Source organism: Numenius arquata, chromosome 24, assembly GCF_964106895.1.
Source record: "Numenius arquata chromosome 24, bNumArq3.hap1.1, whole genome shotgun sequence".
In the NCBI taxonomy this organism is placed as follows: domain Eukaryota; kingdom Metazoa; phylum Chordata; class Aves; order Charadriiformes; family Scolopacidae; genus Numenius; species Numenius arquata.
Window position 1 is genome coordinate 6,642,667 of NC_133599.1, and position 20,214 is coordinate 6,662,880.

General features: G+C 59.8%; 1 protein-coding gene across 1 annotated transcript in view; it reads right to left on the reverse strand.

Moving 5' to 3' along the window:
* Positions 1–20,214, reverse strand: part of NAV1 (neuron navigator 1) — a 60,282-nt gene that overhangs the window by 37,892 nt on the left and 2,176 nt on the right. The window contains exons 3-4 of the mRNA XM_074163555.1: positions 18,564–18,906; positions 18,183–18,529 (exon numbers count right to left, since the gene is read on the reverse strand). Of these exons, the coding sequence (XP_074019656.1) occupies positions 18,183–18,529; positions 18,564–18,906 (690 nt within the window). The remainder of the gene's footprint in view (positions 1–18,182; positions 18,530–18,563; positions 18,907–20,214) is intronic.

A 20,214-nucleotide genomic window follows, 5' to 3' on the forward strand; every position in this document is an offset into this window, starting at 1 on the left:
GCCCGTCCCCTCCTCAGCCCACGTCCCCGCACCGGGGAAGGGCCCGGCTCGGTAGCTCTTGGCTCGGGTTGGCTCCGTTTTGCAGGGAGAACAGAGTCTTTAGTGGAGCCAAACTCCCCATTCCCAGCCAGAATACGGCCATGCTTGGAGAAGCTTTATATTCACAGAGACAAACAACTCACATTTGCTTTTTAACTGTTGGAATTGCACCCACTGGGACGGAGCGAACAGGGAGCCTTTTGTCCCCCTCGCCTTGTGACTGCGAGCTTTGTGCAGAGCAATGCGTTGCAAACACAATTCTCCCCGGCCTCAGCTGGGCTCTGGTAGACACTTGGTCTGTCTGTCCATCACCAGATCAGCCAAAGAGCCCTCGTGCGTCTCCAGCAAGAATGCAAAATGTCCTCCCGGCTCCCCTACCAGCCACAGCCTGCCGAGCACTCATCAGAGCCACCAAGACAGACCCAAAACGCAGCCGGAGCTGGAGGAAGGCAGCGGCTCTTCACCTCGCCGAGTAACGGGGCTGGGAAACCAAAGCTGCAGGGGGCTGTGGGCAGCAGAGCTGCTCACTCAGGGTACAGCTGGCCTGGGAGCGAGGGAAAGCAGCTCCGAACACGGAGAATCCCAGCGTGGCACAAGGACCACGTCACCATGAACCTCCTGGGAAGGTGCCCAAGTCACCTCCCAGACAGGGGGTCTCTGGAGGCCTCCAGCCCATCACTGAGCTGCTGAATATCGGAGCTGGCAAGGCGCTCACCAAGCTGCCATGGGCACAGCGCTGCTCAGAGCTGCCACCCTGGAGGGGTGCAAGGGACAGCCCACCCAGAGCAGTGTCCTTGAGCCACCAGCTGAACCTGCGCCCTGGCCCACCTGTGCTGCCCAGGGTGAGCTCCAGAAGAACAAGTCCCCTGGGGTACTGTTCTCCTCAAAACCCCCAGCCTCAGGGGGGCTCGGTGCTTGCGAGCTCTCTGCAAGGCCCAAGGGACGCCAGCCCATGAGGCTGGGGCCAGGACCAGACCCCAGGGAAGGTCATCAGCCGTTGCACCAGGGGGTCCCCCAAGAGCACCTCGAGGCAGGGCAGAAAGCTGCCCACCTCAGGCTCCCCCAGCCCCAGCGGGGCAAACCCAGCTTAAACGAGTTCCAGGCTCGTTAGTGGATCTATTGTTGCCACCTCCCGCGGGAGGAGGGAGATAACCAAGGCTATTTTTGCTTCCATCTGGGGAATCATTTCCCTCCAACGTGTACTGCCAGGATGCTAATTTTTAAGGCTGATGATTAATTGATGTCAGGCTCATTATGGGGCCAACAGATCCCTCTTCCCCAGGAGCCCCAAGGACTGGGGGGACATGTTTTGACAGATGTCGTTCGAGCCGCATGTGAGTGACGTCCTAACGACAGAGGAAAATAGGAGTCATTACCATGGAAAGCCCTGGAAATGGGAAGGGAAGTGCCTGCACGCGACCCCAGCGCCCTTCCCCGCACACCCTCTAATCAGCCCTTCACGCTCTGCCCTGACGGTTACCAGGGTTTTGCTCCCAGAGATAAACGGCCATTGTGCGAGCGCGGGGGTAATTGAATCTCCTGCCTGCGGCGCGGGCAGCGGGGAGGGCTCGGCCTTTCTTCTCCCCCGAGCCCAGCCTCACAGGAGGGCCAGGTGCCAAATTCACTCTGGCAGCGGGCGCAGCAGCCTGCAGAGAGCCAGGAACCAGCCCACTGCACATACGATCTCTGGGATCCCGCAAGGCTCAGGGTCTCCCTCCACCTGCGGCCCCCAGCAGTGGGGTGGGCGAGCACTGCCGGCTGTGGGGTGCTGGTCCTACCAGGTACCGGGGCAAGATTCACCCCCCTGAAAATTGGAGCAGCATCTGCAGTAGCAACCCGGGTGGGGCTGAGGACCGACGTGCACATCGCACGTTTGGGGGTGCCTTTGGTCCGCCCCACCAGCGGCACTGCCCGGGTGATGTTCATCCCAAAGCAAACCCGCTACGCCCTCCCAGGGACAAAGCGTGACACAGCGAGCGGCAGGAGGTCTGCTGGGAGAGGACACCGCGGTTCCGACAGCGACACACCAAAACCCTGCGTTCGTCCCCCTGACCCTCCATGCAGCCAACAAGAACCAGCGGCTCCGAGGTCCTGCCCAGAGGTGGGATAAGGCACCCCGGTAACTCAGTGAAGAGCCTGGGCTGCCCCACGTTAGCGCAGGTGAACCCGGCTCTCCTGCCCACTGCGCCTGCTGCCCTCCCAGGACCCCCCCCACTGCCATAAGGGAAGGTAAAGCATCACACCAGCAGCACACTGCCCACCCCATAAACACGGCACCATTGCCTCCTCCTACGGATCTGCCCCGGGAAGGTGGCTTCCCCTCACCGGGGCCGGGAGCAGTGTCGGCCCCATGCACCTCTCTCCCCAACCCCCCTCCTCCGGCAGCCCCACACCCGGCACAGCGGCTGCAGCAACACCCGGGCTTTCATCCTCGCACTGCTGCCCGCATCCCCTTGCTGGGGAGATGCCGGGTCTCCGCCGGGAAGGTCAGCGGTACCGGTCTCCAGCCATCCATCCTCAGCACCGCCAAATCCTCCACCAGCTCTCTGGAGTCCACACTGCTGATCTGCCGGTGCTATTATTACGAACTTGTTTTAATTGCTGCACAGCGCCTCGAGCACCCTTCACAGGGAGAGGGATGCATATGAATAAATTGTCTATTCTTAGCCCTGACGGTTCCCTGTTGGGAGCGCAGGGGCGAGGGCTCGGCGGCAGGACCCACGCCGTCCCCCGGCTGCTTCCCAACCCGCCCCACCTCTCCCAGCGCCCTCGGTGGGTCCTCACCACCGGGAAAAGGTTTTCTTGAGCAGCAGTTGTGTTTTCCCACCAAAGGGGATTTTCAGAGAAGGAAGATCCTGTCTCCTTCAGGAAACCCATGTGTGCCGCAGGAGGGAAAGGGATGTTTGGGACCAGAAATCTCTGTGCCACTGCTGTGGGAGCCACCACCCGGTCCCTGCTCTTCTCCCTGGGACCCCAAAGCCCACTGCACCCCTGCCCAGGCGCCCCAGTGGGGCTGGAGGACAGCAGGGAGGAAGAGTGCTCTTCACCCCAAGTCCATCACCTGCATCACGGCGAGGGGAGGGGCTCTGACGCGCTTTAGGACTCGATGCAAAGAATCGCCTTTCCACCGCATGAGTCCTAATTTTACCGTGGGCTTGGCAGTACCAGGGACGGGCAGGGCAGAGAACACTCCGAAAAAGGCACTGGCACTGACAGCAGGGATTTCAGTGGAGCATCCCGGCTCTCCACCTTGTGCCAGCTCCGCCACCACCCTCACCACACACCCACCAACAGCAATGGCTGAGTGACGTGCGGCGACAGCAGCCACAAGCCCCCAGGCACATCGGCTCGCTGGGATATTAAACAGGAGAGCAGCCGCTCGTTGCTGCACTGGGGTTTGAAGGCAAGCCCCATCCCCGCGTGCTGCAGCAATCATTTAAGCATGTTGAGAGCCTGCTGAGTTACACACCCCAGTCCGGACGGTTTGGGATCCCCCCCCCCACCTCGCTGGAAACAACGCCGTTCCCCGCGCCCCCAAAGAACCAAGCGCACGGCTGTCCCCAGGCAGTGCCCTCTCGGGGACGCGACCCTCCAAGGACGGGGCAGTGGGGTCTCCGGAAGCCGGGGTTTATCCCCTCTGAGACATCCCACCTCCACACAACGGCTGCCTGCGCCGGACAAACCCGCTCCACCGTGGGAAGCAGCGCTGCAATGTACTTTGAGCTCTTCTCCCCACATTTGCTCCGGGGGCCTGTCCAAGCTCTGCTGATGCACAGCCCAGAGCCGCGACCGCTGCAGGAAGAGCGGAGCCAATACTACAGCCTGGGGGAAAGCATCAGCCAAAAGTCACTCAAACAAGGAAGCGATTTGTCTTCTCCTGGCTGCGCTTCCCCCTGACAAAGGAGCACGGAGCAGGGAAGTCGGTTGCGATCACGTGCGGCGAACTGACCGAGCGACCACCGAACCGGCGACTGGGAGCGCTCACACCAGGAGCCTGACAGATAAAACAGAACAGGGGAAAAGGGATGAAAAAAGAAACACCATGTGACCCCTCACTCGATCCAAGCCAGGCATCACATCCAACAGTTCTGAATATGAAATACGCACAATGAGCTCCAGCGAGTAATTAATCCCTTCAGGAACACTGTAAGTGATTGCAGACAGTTCACCAAGAAAAAAAAAAAAAAATTGGAAAGTCATTGAAAAAATCACCATAAAATGTTTCTTTTTCTGCTCCAGTATGAAATACAATGAGATCTGCTACAAGATCTCTCTGCTCTGCAAAATTTAAAGGAGATGGATTTAAGCTGTTTTTCTAACAACGCTCAATCTACCTGCCAAGCTGACAGCCGTGAGAAACCAGCCCAGCCCCAGCGAGAGCAGAAGAGCAGCCCGTCTCCAACGCAGGCACTCGGCTCCCGCCCCAGCATCGGTGGGACACGGCAGGGGAGGATTTCTGCAGGGGACAAAGCACGGCACAGAAAGGTGTTCACGGTACCTCACGGCCACATCACCGATTCAGACTCTCCAGATGACTTTTGCAGGTCAGAAGTACAGGAGGTGCTGGCACCAGCACATCATAAACCCGGCTGATGGAGCGGGAGGAGCCCTCCTGGCGATGAGATTCTGGGCTCCCAGGTGATGCTCAGCTGGGCGAGCCAGCCCCCCTCGCCTGCCCCCATCCCCTCTCCATCCCTGTGCTCTTTCTTGCCTCCATCTTCTTCAGCGTTAAGCAGCCGGCAAAGAGCAGGATGGCTCTGATTCCGGCTGAATTCTGCCTGTTTCACCCAAAGCCCTGTCTCTGCTGGGTGCCGTGCAACTGCCGCCCCGGCCGGCACACGGGCAAGGAACCACATCTGTCCACATCTGCCCTGGTGCAAAGCTACCACACACAGGGCACCAACCCTGCCGTCCCCACAGACGGACAACCATCTGGAGGCACACTGGCGTCCATGGGGGCGTCTGTGTGTCCCCCCCCAGCCTCAGCCCCCTGCCTCCAGGGAGCATCACAGTGAGGGAGGAACAAAAGGGCACAGCAGTTGCCTTTTACTTCCATATCTCCATGGCATTTTTCAACCAACAGCTTCTACTTGTAAAACTGGGGTTTATTAAAAAGAGCTTTAGGAAATGTATTTTCTCCTGTCAATAAAGTGACTTAAAATTAGTTGGAATTTTGAAATTAAAAACATACCCTGAACTTTCACTTCCACTTGAGATCACTCTGGTTTTGAAAACAGACTTTTTCCCCCCGTGTCCTCTCCTGGGTTTTCCCCCTCTCTCCTGTTCTCTCCTCACCATGTTTCTGTTTAAAAATTCATCAGGCCAGGGAAAAATTCCGGGGCAGGAAAAGAGGGAAGAAAAAATAAAAAAAGCGGAAGAAACTGTGGCTTTTGCAAACCCATCTCCACGCAGGGGAGAAGCAGAGCTCCAGACTTTCCTTCCTCCTCTTGGAAAGCGAGAGGCACTCCGAAGGACAAGGGAATATCATCTATTAACCAACCTCCCGCACACCCCCAGCAGCGGATGCGGCCTCGCTGACCCTCCACAGAGCCCTGTGATCCTCCCTGGGCTAACGTGGCTGTCCCAGCACAGCAGCCAGCCTCAAACGGGGAAAAGGGATGGATGAGCCAGGAAAACCACCCTGTGTGTTGGCGTGGGACGCAGCCGGCTCTGGCACTGACTGTAAACCCCGGCTGCTGCTCCCAGCTGAGCTTGCAGAGACCTGAACAGCTCATAACAGGGCTCTTGCTCCAATGAGCCAAGTGCCTAAGCGTGTCCGGCCACGGTGTGGCTCCGAGCTGGACGCTGGCTGATGTGAGGCACATCCCACACGCAACACTCATCTGGGGATGGATTGAGATGTACCCACACACTGTTATTCCACAGCAAGGTCACTCCCTACACCGGTACACCATCCCCGGCGGCTGCAGATGCCAAACGCACGGTGCTGCCGAAGGGACAGGGCCATCCCGTGTCCCTGAGTGTCCCCACAGTGTCAGGGGTGGCTCCCAGCCCAGGCTGACCCCTCCGCAGCGCCAGAGCTTCCCCACTACAATGTGTATTTTAAGGACAGCTGCTGCACTCTCTGCACAGGACGCGTGTAACGTCTGCTTATGAGCGAGAACGCTCTGCAAGGGGATGAAAAGCTATATGGAAATGGAAGATCATTACCATGATCTCCTTGGAAACATCCCATAGGAGCAAGTTTTTCTTCCTCCTTCTTCTCTCTCCCCATGTGCACGAATTCTGGCACCCTGTGTGTCGCTTGGCGTTGCCTCAGCACTGTGGGTCCAAAATGCAGGCGTCTGATTTCTAAAGCCATTGTCTAGGATGTGCTATTGAGCTGCAAAACATGGATGGTTTGGGATGAAAAACAGGCATCTCTTGCAATACAAAAAGAAGCTGGCAACCCAGATTTCATTTGTCTTTGAAGCTATAGAGAATCTCAACCAAACAAAACTCGCTTTACTGCCACAAAGGGAACGAGAACCTTAGCAACAAAACAAATCAGCACCTCTGCCCCCTGAACGCCGGGATGAGCAAACCAAGAGCAGAGCAAAGGGAGCCCGGCTTCGCCCCGCTGGTCACCGCTGCGGCACGGAGCGGCTGGTTTGGGAAAGCAGCACGGCAGCATTGTACGCCTTAACACGCTCCACTTGGGAACACGAGGCTGGAAAAGCTGCTTTGCAAATTTATTTTTGAATCAGAGCTCTGGGTTTCTCTCCTCCCCGCATGCCGTTATGTTTTGCAAGCGCTCATGCAGCCTGTCCAAGGCAGGAAGATTTTCAGGAACCCCAAGAGTTTCACCAGTTTTAGCACGATGACTATTTGCCGAGGAAATCACCCTGGAAAATTTATTACTTGCTATTCGCTTTCAAAAGTAAGCGGGGCTGGGAAGCTCAGAGCAGAGCAAACAGCAGCTGAGCTGAGATTTAATCCTGCCCCCAGGTTACTGTACTTTCCCCACGACTAATAAGCTATCTGATAGAAGGTGACCTCGCAACGCTGCCACGCAAATCCTGCTTGCGGAGGGTTTTCGGAGCAGCTTTAAAATCCCAGCCTCCAGGCCCCACTATGTGCAGCCCCAAAAGCATCTCACAGGCTCCAGGAAGAGATTCCCTCGCTCATCCCCCATGCTGCTTTATGAGCAGGGCCGTTCCTCCCCCCCCCCTTGCAGGAACTGGCCACATGTTCTCCATCTGGGAGCAGATGCCCATGAGCCAATAAGCTCAACTTGGAAAACTAACTGAAAATAGCACAAAATTTCTGAGTGCTCTACAGACCACGGCCGGATGATGGATATTAATGCTCCAGCAGCACCGGGACACCGTTTGGCACAGTGCAGCAAAAGCACAGCTATAAGGGTTCAGGGAAATGAAAAGGAGATGGCTGAAGGTGCTGATGCCTGAGCATCTGCCCTCTCCCAAAAGTTCTTGCCTGTAAGGAAGGAGGGTCTCGGTCTGATGGAAAATCAATCCCCAAACTGCTGCTGTGCTCAGCCTGGAGTATTGAAGGACACCAGTTCTGTCCCTCCCGCATCCCTGAAACCACTGGGAGACATTCTGGTCTCCAAGGTAAATCCAAACAGCCGCAGGGCTGCTGTAGCTCTGTCAGGCTGTAGCAGCCCCCTTGCAGCTGTGTGGGCTGGGGACGGCGGTGCGATAGCCCTGCCTCTTGTGCTCTGACACAGGGCAAAATCCTGGGGAGAAAGGCTGAGACACCACGTAGGGCAGGAGCCCAGCTGTGCCTGCGGCACCGCCGGCGCAGGACCGAGGAGCGGGACGTCTGGGGTTTGTTCTGGCTCCTGCTGCTCCCTGCGGGGTCAGGATGCAGCCAGCTTTTGGGTGCATTTAACCACTCGACAGTAGGAGACAGAAGGTCCAGACAGTGATATATCCAGCCTCAAATCAACCCAGGGTGAGCCATCAAAAGGGAATTTGCCAGAAGACAAGGCACTTATGATCTGTGAGCCCCCAGCTACGTACAGCCCGAGGCACAAAGACTCAGGTCTGCGGCTGGGAGCCAGGCAAATGCCGGTGCTTCCCCTTGGCCAGAGATCACACAACATGTTCTCCAGGCCGAGCAGGATTTGAACCCCACGCCAAGTCTACGTGCATGTTATTTGGGAGAGAAACCATCACTACCAACAGGTCCCTTGCACGCTGGCGCCTCTGCTCCCAGGACCTCTTGCCCATAGAATCACAGAATGGTTTGGGTGGAAAGGGGCCTTTAAAGGCCATCTAGTCCTACCCTCCCTGCCACTGGCAGGGACATCTTCAACTAGGTCAGGTTCCTCAGAGCCCTGTCCAAACTGACCTTGAAATTTTGCAGGGATGGGGCATCTCCCACCCCCACGGGCAACCTGGGTCAGTGTTTCAACACCCTCATTGTGAAGAAATTTCTTCCTTATATCTAGACTAAATCTCCTCTCTTTGAATTTAAAACCATTACCCCTTGTCTTATTGCTACAGGCCCAAGATGCGACGCATGGCCTGTCCAAGGGAATCCAATTCCCTGGAAAGGGTTTCGTTACGTTTTCAAATGCCCCCAGGGTCTGTGGGAGGTGCAGGAGCGCAGGGCTGCCATCTTCCACCGTGCCCGGTGGCTGGAGCAGCACCAGGGACAACCCCGGAGGCTGTCCCCATTGACTCCCCTCTGCCGCCTGACGTCAGTAGCCTTGTCCTGACCTGACCTGCAGGACAGGAAAGCAACACACCAAGCACCGACTCAGCGAGACTCAATTCGCTCCCACCTCTCGGTCTGCAGCCGCATCAAGCCCAGTGAAGCCTGGCTGCAGCACTTGGGAATCGGCACACGCCTCTCCGGGCTCACGGCAGCGATGTGTCTGGGACACTGTCTGTCCATCTTCCCTGCTGGGATGGGGAGGAAGCTGGACTTCATTATTTCCCTTGCTTTTGCTCCGCACATTGGGAGTTTGGATCTGTCTCCTCGTCACTCCCTTGTTGCAGTGAAAGTCCGGAGGCCAAAGTCAAGGTGGCTGCAAAAGGCGATGGCTGGGTGGCTGTGGGTCCTGCGCTTGTGGTGGCCGCAATGGCCACGGCCCCGCATCAGTCCTGCCCTGGCACAGCCAGGCTGTCCCAGGTCCCAGCCACAACCTGCCAAATGCCTTTCCTCCTGCTTTTAACATGGAGGGGGAACTCAGTTGTCCCCTCTCCTGCAAAGCAGCGCTCCCACCTCAGAGCCTGATGAAATGCCCCTGCCTTGCCTAGCCCCGCTGCCGTTGGGCTTGTTCGTGATGCTGTACTCCCCCCTGAAAAGCCTTCTGCAGCTTCTGGGCCACCAAGGCTGGGAAAAGCCTCGGGATGTGGGAGCGGGCGCCTGTGAGGCTGACAGCATGTCCCCCACGGCACCACACCAGGAACCAGCCGGGGAGGGATGCTCTTGCCCCATCAAATGGCCCGCAGCGTGTTTTCTGCCAGCCCCAGCTCACCTCGGGGAGCTCCCGCGCCACAGCAATCGATGCGAATTAGCCACTATCTATTCTTCCACTTGTTTGCATCAGCTTGGAAATATAATGCCAAGTCAGAGATAAAGGGAACTGGAAACACCCCGACAGCATCTAACGCTTCCAGCCTGAGGGGTTCGTTAAACAGATGAGTTTCAACATCGCAGGTCCCAGCCCGAATAGCAGGTTCCTTCACCTTGCTCCCCAAGCACATCCCTCCCTGCAGCACCTACATCTCCCCACACACCCGACTCCGAAAGGGAAGGGCTGCTCTCCATGGGGTGGATTCTACGGGGCCCAAACTGTGCCCACATGTGAAAGGGTCCCCACCATGATCCCTGCAAAAGGCTGACAGTGTCCTGCCAAGGATGGGGCCGTGCAGCCATGCCACGACAAACAAGCTGACCCCCCCACTCCTCCCGTGCTAGAAAAAACACCGGGATAAACTCCTTGTGTCGATCCAGGCTGGCACAGGACCAAGACGTACCCTACGCTGACATGCAGGAAGCCTGAGACGACGACGCTGCGCATGGGCAACGGACGTGTGATTTTGAGAAGTGTCTCATCAGTGAGTTATTCTCAGCCCACGGCTATGCTGAGAGCTCGCACGGCTATAAATAGCCACCAACGGAGCCGTACCTGAGTCGCAGCTCTGAACGTGCTTCACGGCTGCTCGTTGAATCGGGAGAGTCAGGCTCAGCACGGGGCTGGGGCAGGGGGGACACGGCGGTCCCACTGAAAAAGGACAGAGGTGTATGCTTCACAAAAGCTCAGCTTTAGCCGCTCTGGGCTCCCAGCAGAGCCAGTAAGGACTGGGTTTGGCCAAGACTCTGCACTTCATAAGGGCACTACTGAAGAAGCTTGTCTGGCTGCAGGGTCTCGTTGCCAGCTTTGTCACACCTTGTGACAAAACGTGCCAGAAGTGGGACATGGAGCAACCCCAGATCCCAACCACCCAGGCTGGTGCCCAGCAGGGCTGGCACTAGAAATAAAAGCGGTTCAGCCTTTCCCTGGCACTAAAGGCATGGTGCTGCCCCTCTGCCATGCTGCAGTCAGGACATTTCCCCTCCAGCTCACACACTTCTGCACCCACAGCACAGCTCTTCCCATTTTCCTGGCTCGCGTGAGAACAATCACAACCTCCAGCAGCTTCACCGAGCTGCAGAGGACCTCAGCCACAAGCCATCCTTCCACCTCACCGTGCAGGAGAGGCTCCCATCCCACAGCCGAGCCCAGCCGACCGGCTGGCGAGCCAGCAGAGCTGGCATGGAGCCCAGCCCTCCCACCGCGTCACCTGCGGCTGGGAGTCAGGCTCACAACCTGTCAAGGGAACCACGGCTTCGTGAGCACAACAGAAAACCCCCAGTTCCAGTTCCCGGCTGAAAGTCACCTCCTGGGTCCCCTTTACCCCTTTTAGAAGACCCCTCCTGGCCAACTCACCATCCCCTCCATACCCGCACTGCCACTGGGCGAGATCCAGCCTGGAGGAAAGGCGAGGACAGAGCAGCCCTGCCTTTACACCTTCAGAAACCAATTCCTGGATTTGCCATAAATTCCTTCCATAATTCCAGGGAGATACTTCAGGCCAGACCCTTGCAGGTGCATTGGCCAGGGGAGGGCTGCAAAGCGCTCAGCTCTTGATGAGCAGGAGGGCTCTAGGACAGAGACAACGGGGCTGACACAAAACCCAGGAGGGATGTGGAGCGAGTAAGCGTCACCGATGCCCACACCAGGTAGTTGTGGAAAACGCTGTTCTCCCCACAGCACTGACCACTCACACGTTCTCAAAGGAGGAGGCACATGTCCCTGCTGCAGGACGTGTCTGCGTTTCGCTGGGCAGTGCAGGGGGATGTGCCAGCCTGTGATCTGCCTCCAGGGAGCTGACATGCCACGCTGGCCCCAAGGCTCTCGAGCCACCTCCCTGCTGCCAGGCTGCTCCCAGGGGCGAGGAAAACCTCCTCCCAGCCACGCTGCGCTTGTACTAAGCTCCCTGACGAGGATTCCAGCAGCTCCTTCCAGTGGGAGATGAATCTCAGCCCTTCTTCTGAATTAATAAAAAATACATTACTGCCTCAATTGGACAAGACAAATAACAGCGTAAGGAATGAAAGAAACGCTCAAGCGAAACAAAACGTGGAAGAAATGGATTAGAGGAAAGACGAGCAGAGCAGGGGGTACACCGGGCACTGCTCTTCAGTGTCACACCCGCCTCAACACAGGCACATCTCCATTTGCACAGCTTCTAATCTCAGCCCTGCAATGCAGCATCCCCTGCCTTCCCAGCTCCCCTCCGCGCTCAGCTCCCCGGCTCCGAGCTGCAATGCAGCAGCGTGGGAAAGCCCCGCTCCCCCTTCGCCCCGCGCCCCTCCGCGAGGCTGTGCCCAGCCTCCCCGGGCCGTGCCTGCCCGAGCTCACCGCTTCCCAGCCGGAGAACCAGCAACCCCTCCCCTGGCTGCCCCGGGAGAGCCACTTCACACACCTGGAGGAGGACATGACTTTGCAGGGGATACGGCAGAATCGCACCATATCTGATCTCCCACACTCTGTGTCCCCACAGCTCCCCACGAGGGACCCTCAAGGCGCGAAGCCTGGAGAGGGCAAGGACTAAGCTACCCCTGAAGGACGGAGCCATCTCCACTCCACCCAGCGAGTGGGGCCAGACTCAGCAGCTTCACCGCCGGGCTCCAACCACAGCTGCCACCGGTACCAAAAACACTGCACGCACAGCCCTGGGACACTGCTGCCACCGCACACGCAGGGCAGGCACCAAATGCCACATGCACGTTGGCACAAAGGATGCCCTGGACCAAACAAGTGACCAATTCGGAGGACGTGTCAACGGGTCCGCCCGACATCGCAGAGCCAGGCGAGTGGCGTGGGCTGACCCTGAGACCGCAGCCCTACAGAAAACCAGCTGGTCCCCCCAAGGCAGGGCTGCGGCTCAGCCGGGAGGCACACGCTGGCCACGGCAGACGGGCTGGCACTAGGGCTGGCATCACTCACAGGTTACACACCTCGGAGGGTGTACGCTCTGGCTCCGCGCTGAGCTGGAACGAATGCTCCCCCGCGCAGCGAGCACAAGAATCAGCCAAGTGCCGTCCTCGGATGCTCGAGTGAGAACAGGCAGGGAGGACCACGGGCAGGGAGGACCAAGGAAACTGTTGCCTGGTACCACGAGAAGCTGCATTGGAAGGCAGCAAGCGGGTAACCCAAACGGACATAACATGGCGATGGCAGAGGGGACACGCACCCCAGAGTGAGAAGCCAAAGACACAAAGCTGGGGACAGGGGGCACCAGGAGGGGAGTCTCCAGAAGGACCCAGCCAAGCTGGAAGGACGTTGCTCAGGTGGCACCTGGACCAGGCAGGACCCACGGCTGTGCTTCTGCAAGAGCAAACCATCCCAGGACCCTCAGTAGTTGCTCTCAGGGATAGCAAGGTCTTGAGGGGACATCAGGTCCCACTGTGGTCACACCCCACCAGCAGATCCCAAACAGCATTTCCAGAATTGCATTCATTTACTTATTTTCTCAGTGGACAAATACCGTATTTGGGGGCACGATACAGGCAGTCACTGGGAAAGCCCCACTGGAACAGCGATTTTCAGGCTCTTTGGGGGAGGAATTTGTTTCAGCAGTGCATCCTCAAATATTTTTCCAGGGGAAATTTTGAAAGACAAATCTGTATTTTATTTTTTTTAGCACTTTTTCTGCACTGCCACTACCACTGGGAACATGGCACATCCCAAACAGCTTCAGCAGAAAACTCTTGGGACCCTCAGGTGACGTTTCCAGACCTTCTCCCCAGTCACTGCAGCCATCTCAGCTGGAGAGAGGAGACATCTACTCCTCACTGTCAGCCCCTGGGAGCAGGCTAGAAGCAGCAACATGACCAAGTACCTTTCCCCTTTCTCCTCACCCCTACGCCAAACGCAGGAGTCCAGCCCTGCAGCCAGAAGGAAATAAATCCCCACCCCAACAACCTTGTCACACGGGTGCCGTCACACAGAGGCCTTAAGAGAGAAATACCGTATGCGTGACAGCAATATCAGGACAGCCACACCGCTTTACGAGGCAATAACCCACTCCCGTCACTGTGAAGAGCTACTTGGTCTCTGACCTCCTTACGGTCTCCTGCCAGAGAGCCTGGCTATTGCACAGCGCTGCAACGGGCCCCTTCGTGCTTAATTAAACAGCCAGGAACACCGTGGGGCAGAGGTAGGAAGATGTGGGGCAGAGGTGCTTCCTGTAATCCCATACCACGTGCCTGGCCAGCAAGGACAGTTACCAAGCGGGGACCTCCTTGGGAAGGGACACCTTGGTGACACTATCTCCACCAGAGCAGGGAACACGCTCACATGGGACGTGTCAGACACCAGCCAAGCATCTTCCCTGCCCTGTGGTTTCTTTTTTTAAACCAACCACAGTCAGATGCAACGTGAAGCTCCTGCCCTTCGAGGAGTCCATCTGCCCGTACCAGTCCCTTGGCTCTCCCCACCGCCCGGGCTGCTGGCACCCACCACCCAGCCAGCCCCGGCACCGCTGGGGTCTGCTCTGCCTGCCGATCGGCACCATGGAGGTACCAGGTCTCCATGGGCACACGCTGCCCAGCGAGGACAATCCTGCTGGGCCACCCGGAGAGGGGTGGCATTGCCCAACCACTGCCAGCCGAGGGCTGCAAGACTGAGACTCTGCACCTGCAGAGTTTGGCAGGGCTGCAAAGACTCCTGCAGCGAGCATTTCGGGGAACACCATCTCCCCTGGGACCACACGTGTGTCCATCTGGGCTCTGGCCCATGCAACCAACACCTGCCACTTATTCGCTTATGCCCATTAGCGGCCACTTAAGAGGCACCACATCCAGCAAGAGATGGCCAAGGAAATGGCTGCAGAAGTAAATGCAGGATCCTGGAGGTGCTCTGGGGATCTCTAGGTAAGTGCAGCAATCACCCCAGCGCTAACGAACCCGCACGAAGCCCGTCTGTGCCTCCGCACCTCCACGCTCCTGTCCCCCACAGGTGGAGACGGGCAGGGTGAGCTTCATACAGCTCTTCACCACGCTGGCCACGCGCCCTCCGAACCCTTCATCCCATGGCGAGGCGCTGGTGTAATTAGCAACCCCAGCTGCCAGCCTGCTTTGATGAGAAGCCTTGGTCTTTGGTTGACGTAAAATGTATAATTTGGATGATGGAAATAGCCTCTACAAAGCACATGTGGTTGATCTGTCCCAGTGACCTCTCCCGTCTTGCACGGGCTGCTCTGCTTTAAATGTGGTTACATCTCCAGCAGCTCTACAAAGGCTTCGGTGCCATCAAACAGATGACACAGCGGCAGCAACCGAATGAGAGGTAACATTTGGCCACTACTAAATAAACTGTACTCTTGGCCAGCAGAGGCTTGGGAGTTCTTCTGGCAGGAGGAGCACGAGTTGGAGATGACAAGTCAGGTGTGGAGACCGAAGACGCACAAGGTCTCCACAAACCATTGGAGCAGGGAACTCGGGTGAGGCAGAGGCAGCACAAGCTTCTCACCCAGGTCAACAGTTCAAGGACAGCAAGATCTGCAGAGGCTGAAAGTCCCTTCAACTCCCATCTCTTCCCAGCGCAAACCAAGCTTGCGGGTCTTCTCATGCCGCTCTGGAGAGAGTGTCCTCCAGCAAACATGGCAAAACAGCTCAGGCTGTTGTTTCTCTTGCCAAAGGGATCCATGAAAACAGCAGAGAAACCTTCCCTCCCTCCCAAGCGCCTCCTGTAGCGACCAGGAGAAAACCCCTCTCCTGGCCCCACTCACCAGCCCTAGCAGGGTGTGAAGCCCACTCTCCCAAACAAGTGGGATCCTCTCCCTTCTGGGTCCGTCCCCACTGCAGGAACAACCTCTTCCTTGAGAAGCCAAGTTGTGGAAGATACTGTCACCTTGGAGAAGGTTTCATCTGCCCGGATCGCACCAGACGACAACCAAAGGGGTCAGGACCAGAAGCTCAGCGTGTGTCCAGGTTCATGCACCCCCAGCCATGGTTCTGCCACCGGCACACATGAAGCGACAGAACAGGAACCACCACTGTCACACTGTTCCCTCCTCTGTACATCTCCACCTCCTGTCAGCATCACAGAATGGTTTGGGTGGGAAGGGACCTTAACGCCCACCCAGTGCCACCCCCTGCCCTGGGCAGGGACACCTCCCACCACACCAGGTTGCTCCAAGCCCCCTCCAACCTGGCCTTGAACCCCTCCAGGGATGGGGCAGCCACAGCTTCTCCGGGCAACCTGGGCCAGGCTCTCACCACCCTCACAGCAAAGAATTTCTTCCTAGAGAAATTCCCCACCGCACGGGCTGTCAAGGTCATGGCTGGCTTGGTTAAGTAGGTGTGACTCAATAGCACAGTTCCCATAAATGGGAGAACAACCCCGTGGAAGGAAAGTGACGTTTCAGTAGGGTTAAGCTCCTTCCCTGTCCACCCCTGGCATTTTCCCCACCTGACACTGGACAACCAGCCCTCAATCCCCACCGCAGGAAGCCCGGCACTCCATACGTCTTGGAAAATAACCTGTTTCAGCAAATACACAGAGCGGAGGGGTTCAGAGGACAGATTCAGCAGTTTGGCCCTCACAAGACAGCCCACCAAGCCTTCAGATGTTAAGTGCGGTCCAAAGGGATGCTCAACACCTCCCAAGGTCAAGGGCAGCCCTGTGGCCCTGACGCAGCCAGGGGCTAGGGAAGCACCCCAGAAACCAAAGCAGGTGTTGGGGGCATTTCCACAACCCACAGTCTTCCTCAGCATGTGCTCAAGTCCCTGCAGGCAGGATCTCTGGTGCTCCAGCAACTGCCACAAACCAGGAGCCACTCCCACGTGGGCCAGTCCTGCACCCACAGGGAAGCTGCAAGAATTTCTCTTGGGGTGCTGAGGAAACCCCTGTCTAAGAGCAGAGCGTCACAGGGGGACACTGAGACCCCCCCAGGGAATCCAGCACCGGTGGGTGGAGATCTGTTACTCCCATAAGTGACAAATCCTCCTGCAATCCTGCCCTGCTCCCATGGTATCTGGTGTCACCCTGGCATTAGGGCTGAGGATGGAGGTCCATGAGCCCAGCTGCAGGTCCATGAGCCCACGGCGAGGCCGACCTGACGTATCCAGCCTGCTCATCCTCAGGGTCTGCCTGCCCACGCCTTGAGCTCACCCTGTGGCTTTTCACAAGCAGCCCCAGTGAGCCCCAGGATGCTCCGGCAGCTGGGGCAGACCCCTGCCCGGGAGGGGATCAGGGAGGGTGCACCCCACAGCTGGTGCACCGAGGGCGATGGTCCGGGAGGCTCCATGCCTGTGCCCCCACACACCGGTGCACGCCATGCCAGAGCCCTGCACCGGAGCAGGGGCTGTGACAGCCCGAAGGCTCCCAGAGCGGCAGGGTGTGCAGCGGGGAGCCAGACCCAGCCAGCACGGCTTCACGGGTGCCTGAGTCCACCACGTACTCCAGCTCGCTCCACCTCTCCAAATCTCCTCCAGCCGGGGCGAATCTCTTCCTACGGCAGAGCTCTGCTCACCATGCAGCTAGGGGAAGGCATCCCAAGCCAGCTCTCTAAGCACTGGAGAAGCTCCTCGCCCCCCAAAAGGGGGTCCCAGGTGGGGAACTTGAAGGGATCGGACACGCCAGAGCTCCCTGCCCTGCCTGTACCACTGCTACCCCCCACCACCAACCACCAGGGCTTTAAACCCGGATAGCTCGGACACAGGGAGCACCGTGATGGCTGTGCAGAGATCATTTGCCACCTTCTCACACCAGTTTGCCAGACCAAGCAGAGCTCTTTGGAGCCACAAGCTCCTGTGGTCCTTGGCCAGCTGAGCCCACAGGCGCTGCCGATGGGGGCACAGGGGAGTGTGGGCTCCACTGGGGTGCAGAGGGGTCCCGAGGCTGTCGTGGTTTCCTGGAGATCAGCACACGGCCACGAGGGAAACGCGAGGGCCAGGCACGCCTGTACCGAGACCCAGCGCCACAGCCCACGCTGGGGGCAGCGGGTCCCCAGATCAGAGGCACAGCCAGCGCTGGGGGCAGCGCTCGACGCTCTCACGAAAACCCACCGTGCAGGCTCAGGGATCAAACCCGTCAGGACAGCAAAACGCAGGCGGCCACGGGCTGAAACCAGCTCACAGGAACCCCGCGGCAGCATCCCTGGAGGACCCTCCTCGGCCAGAGCACAAGACCTTGGAGGAGCGCTGGATTTGAAGCCTCCTGCCCAAAGCGCAGGCAGCGGCGCAGACCCCACACACGGCACCTCCACCGGCAGCCTCCCAGCGAGAACAGGCAAGGTCAACCCCCAGGGCAAGCCACCTCGATGGCAGGGAGTGGCTGTGGCCACCTGGCTGGGCAACTTCCATCATCCTCGGTGGCACGTAGAGACAACGGGTGACCGAAAAGACACGTGGGGGAGGACGAGCTCAACCACCACCTGCCATTCTTCCTCGCGAGGAGGCTGGAGCCAAGGCGAGAGGGGGCTGTGTGCCAGCCCCGGGGCTGGCCGATGGCATCTTCGCCCTCGGCATCCCTCTGCCCTCGCTCCAGTGCCAGGGACGCCGAGGTGCCCTCCAGCAGGTCCCTCCCAGGGTGGCAGGAGCCCTCGACGCCTCAGGCAGCCGAACCCCGGCCACTTCCCCATCCCCTGCCAGCGAGGCACGATGGCCGCACTCACCCAGCATCTGGCTGAAGAGGAGCTGCTCCAGGTCGCCCAGCACCGTCACCACCAGCTCGGGGTCCACCTTCAGGTAGGGTTTCTCCTCAGCGCCCGCCGCCACCGCCGGCCCCTTCCCGCCCAGCAGCTCGTCGTCGCACTTGCCGCCCCCGCCCGCCTCGGGGGCCTTGCTCAGGGGCTTCACCTCGGCGTAGGGCCCGCGGGGGATGCGGCTGGGCTTGCCGGCGGGCGGCGGCTTGGCGGGGCCGGCGGGGCGCGGCGACAGCAGCGAGTGCTCGGAGCGGGACAGGCTCCGCGACATGGCGGGCGCCTCCCGCCCGCGGGGGCCGCCGCCGCCACCGCCCCGGCCGCCCCCCCCCCCCCGCCGCCGCCCCCGGTGCCGCCGCCTTGGCCATGTCGTCGCTCCAGCGGGGCTCGTAGAGCTGCCGCTTCTTCTCGGCGTCGGTGAGGAAGGCCAGGTTGGTGAGCGACTTCTGCTTGCGCAGGTTGGAGCCGGCCGGCAGCCGCCCCTCCGCGCTGCTCGCCTTGAAGACGCGCAGCTCCGCGCCCCGCGGCCCCGCCGCCGCCGCCGACTTCGCCCGCTTCGGCATCACCGCGCCGCCGTCGGGGCCCCGCCGGTAGCCGCGCTCCTCCTCGCCCAGCTCCACGTCAGGAAGGCTCTTGAGGTTGCTCCCCAGCATCTCCGCGCTGCAACCATTTAACCCGCCGGGCGCTGCTGCTGCTGCTGCGGCACCGAGGACGCACCGGGCGAGACAGAGAGAGAGAAGCGCCGTCAGCGCCCGCCCCACCGGGGCGGGGCGGAGCGGGACGGGACGGGATGGGATGGGATGGGATGGGAGGGGGGGCGGATGAGCGGCGCGGCCCCACCTCGCTGCTCCGCCGCCGGCGGGACACTGCGAACCAGCGGAATGTCAGGGGCAAACAAAAAGGGCCCGCCCTCCTCCGCGCCCGGCTGGCGCGGGCAAGGGGCGGGGCGCGGCGCGCGCGCCCGCGGCGGGGAGGGAGAGGAGGGGAGGGGGCGCGCGCGGCGGGGCGGGGCGAGGCGGGGACGCGCGCCCCCCCCCCCCCCCCCCCTCCCCAGGGCCGAGCGCGGGGCGGGGGGACCCCGGGGCGCTGCGGGACCCGGCCCCCGGGGCGGAGGGACCGTGCGGGACGCCGGGGCGATGCGGGACCCCCGGTGGCAGGGGTGAAGCCGGCAGGGCACCCCCGTGGGTGCCGCGGGGGGGGGGAGGGGGGGTTTCCCCCTGCGTCGAGCCCCCCGCGGCCAGAGCCTGCCCCCCGCCCCGTCCCGCAGCTCCCCTTGCAGGCGGGGCTGTGGGGGCTGGTGAAGCCGGCGGGGGGGCTCACGCCCCAGCACCCTGCGTGTGAAGCACCCCTCGTCCCGCCTGCCGCTGTCCCCACACCCAGCCCCGACCCGGCACCCTGCCCCCAGGGGGGCAAAACTTCGCGTTTATCCCCAAATGGTGCAGGAAGGGCACGGGGTGGCCCCGGGAGCCCCCCGAGGGACGCTGTGGCCCCCAAACCCAGTGGGGCCTCTCCAGTGATCCGGGGGAATTAAGGGGGGGGGGGGGGAGGAAAGAGGGGGAGCGGGATCTGGTTATCATCATTTTTCATTAATTACCCGTCCCTCAGGAGGGGTGAATTAACTCTATTTGGTGACCTCACACGGGCTGCCATGGCAACCGCCGGAAAATATTGCATTAGAGCCCATCACTATGCTGCCGAGATAAGGAGCCGGGAGGGCCGGGGGTGGCGTGAGCCCCCCAGCCCGGCCCCCCACATGGTGGCACGGACACCCTGGGCGATTCAGGATCCAGTCCATGGTGATGCTGTGGAGCCCCAAAATAACCTGTCCTGGATGGGCCACCAAAGGGCACCTCAAAAAAAGGGTATTTTGCACCAATTGTGCTTCTGGGGCGGGATGGGTACACAAGCTGCCCTGCTGCACCCCGAAACTGCTCAGAGTTTGGGGGAGCTGTTACACCCCTCGCTGAGCTATGAGCTATGGGTATAGAGCCTGCTACAGAGGGCA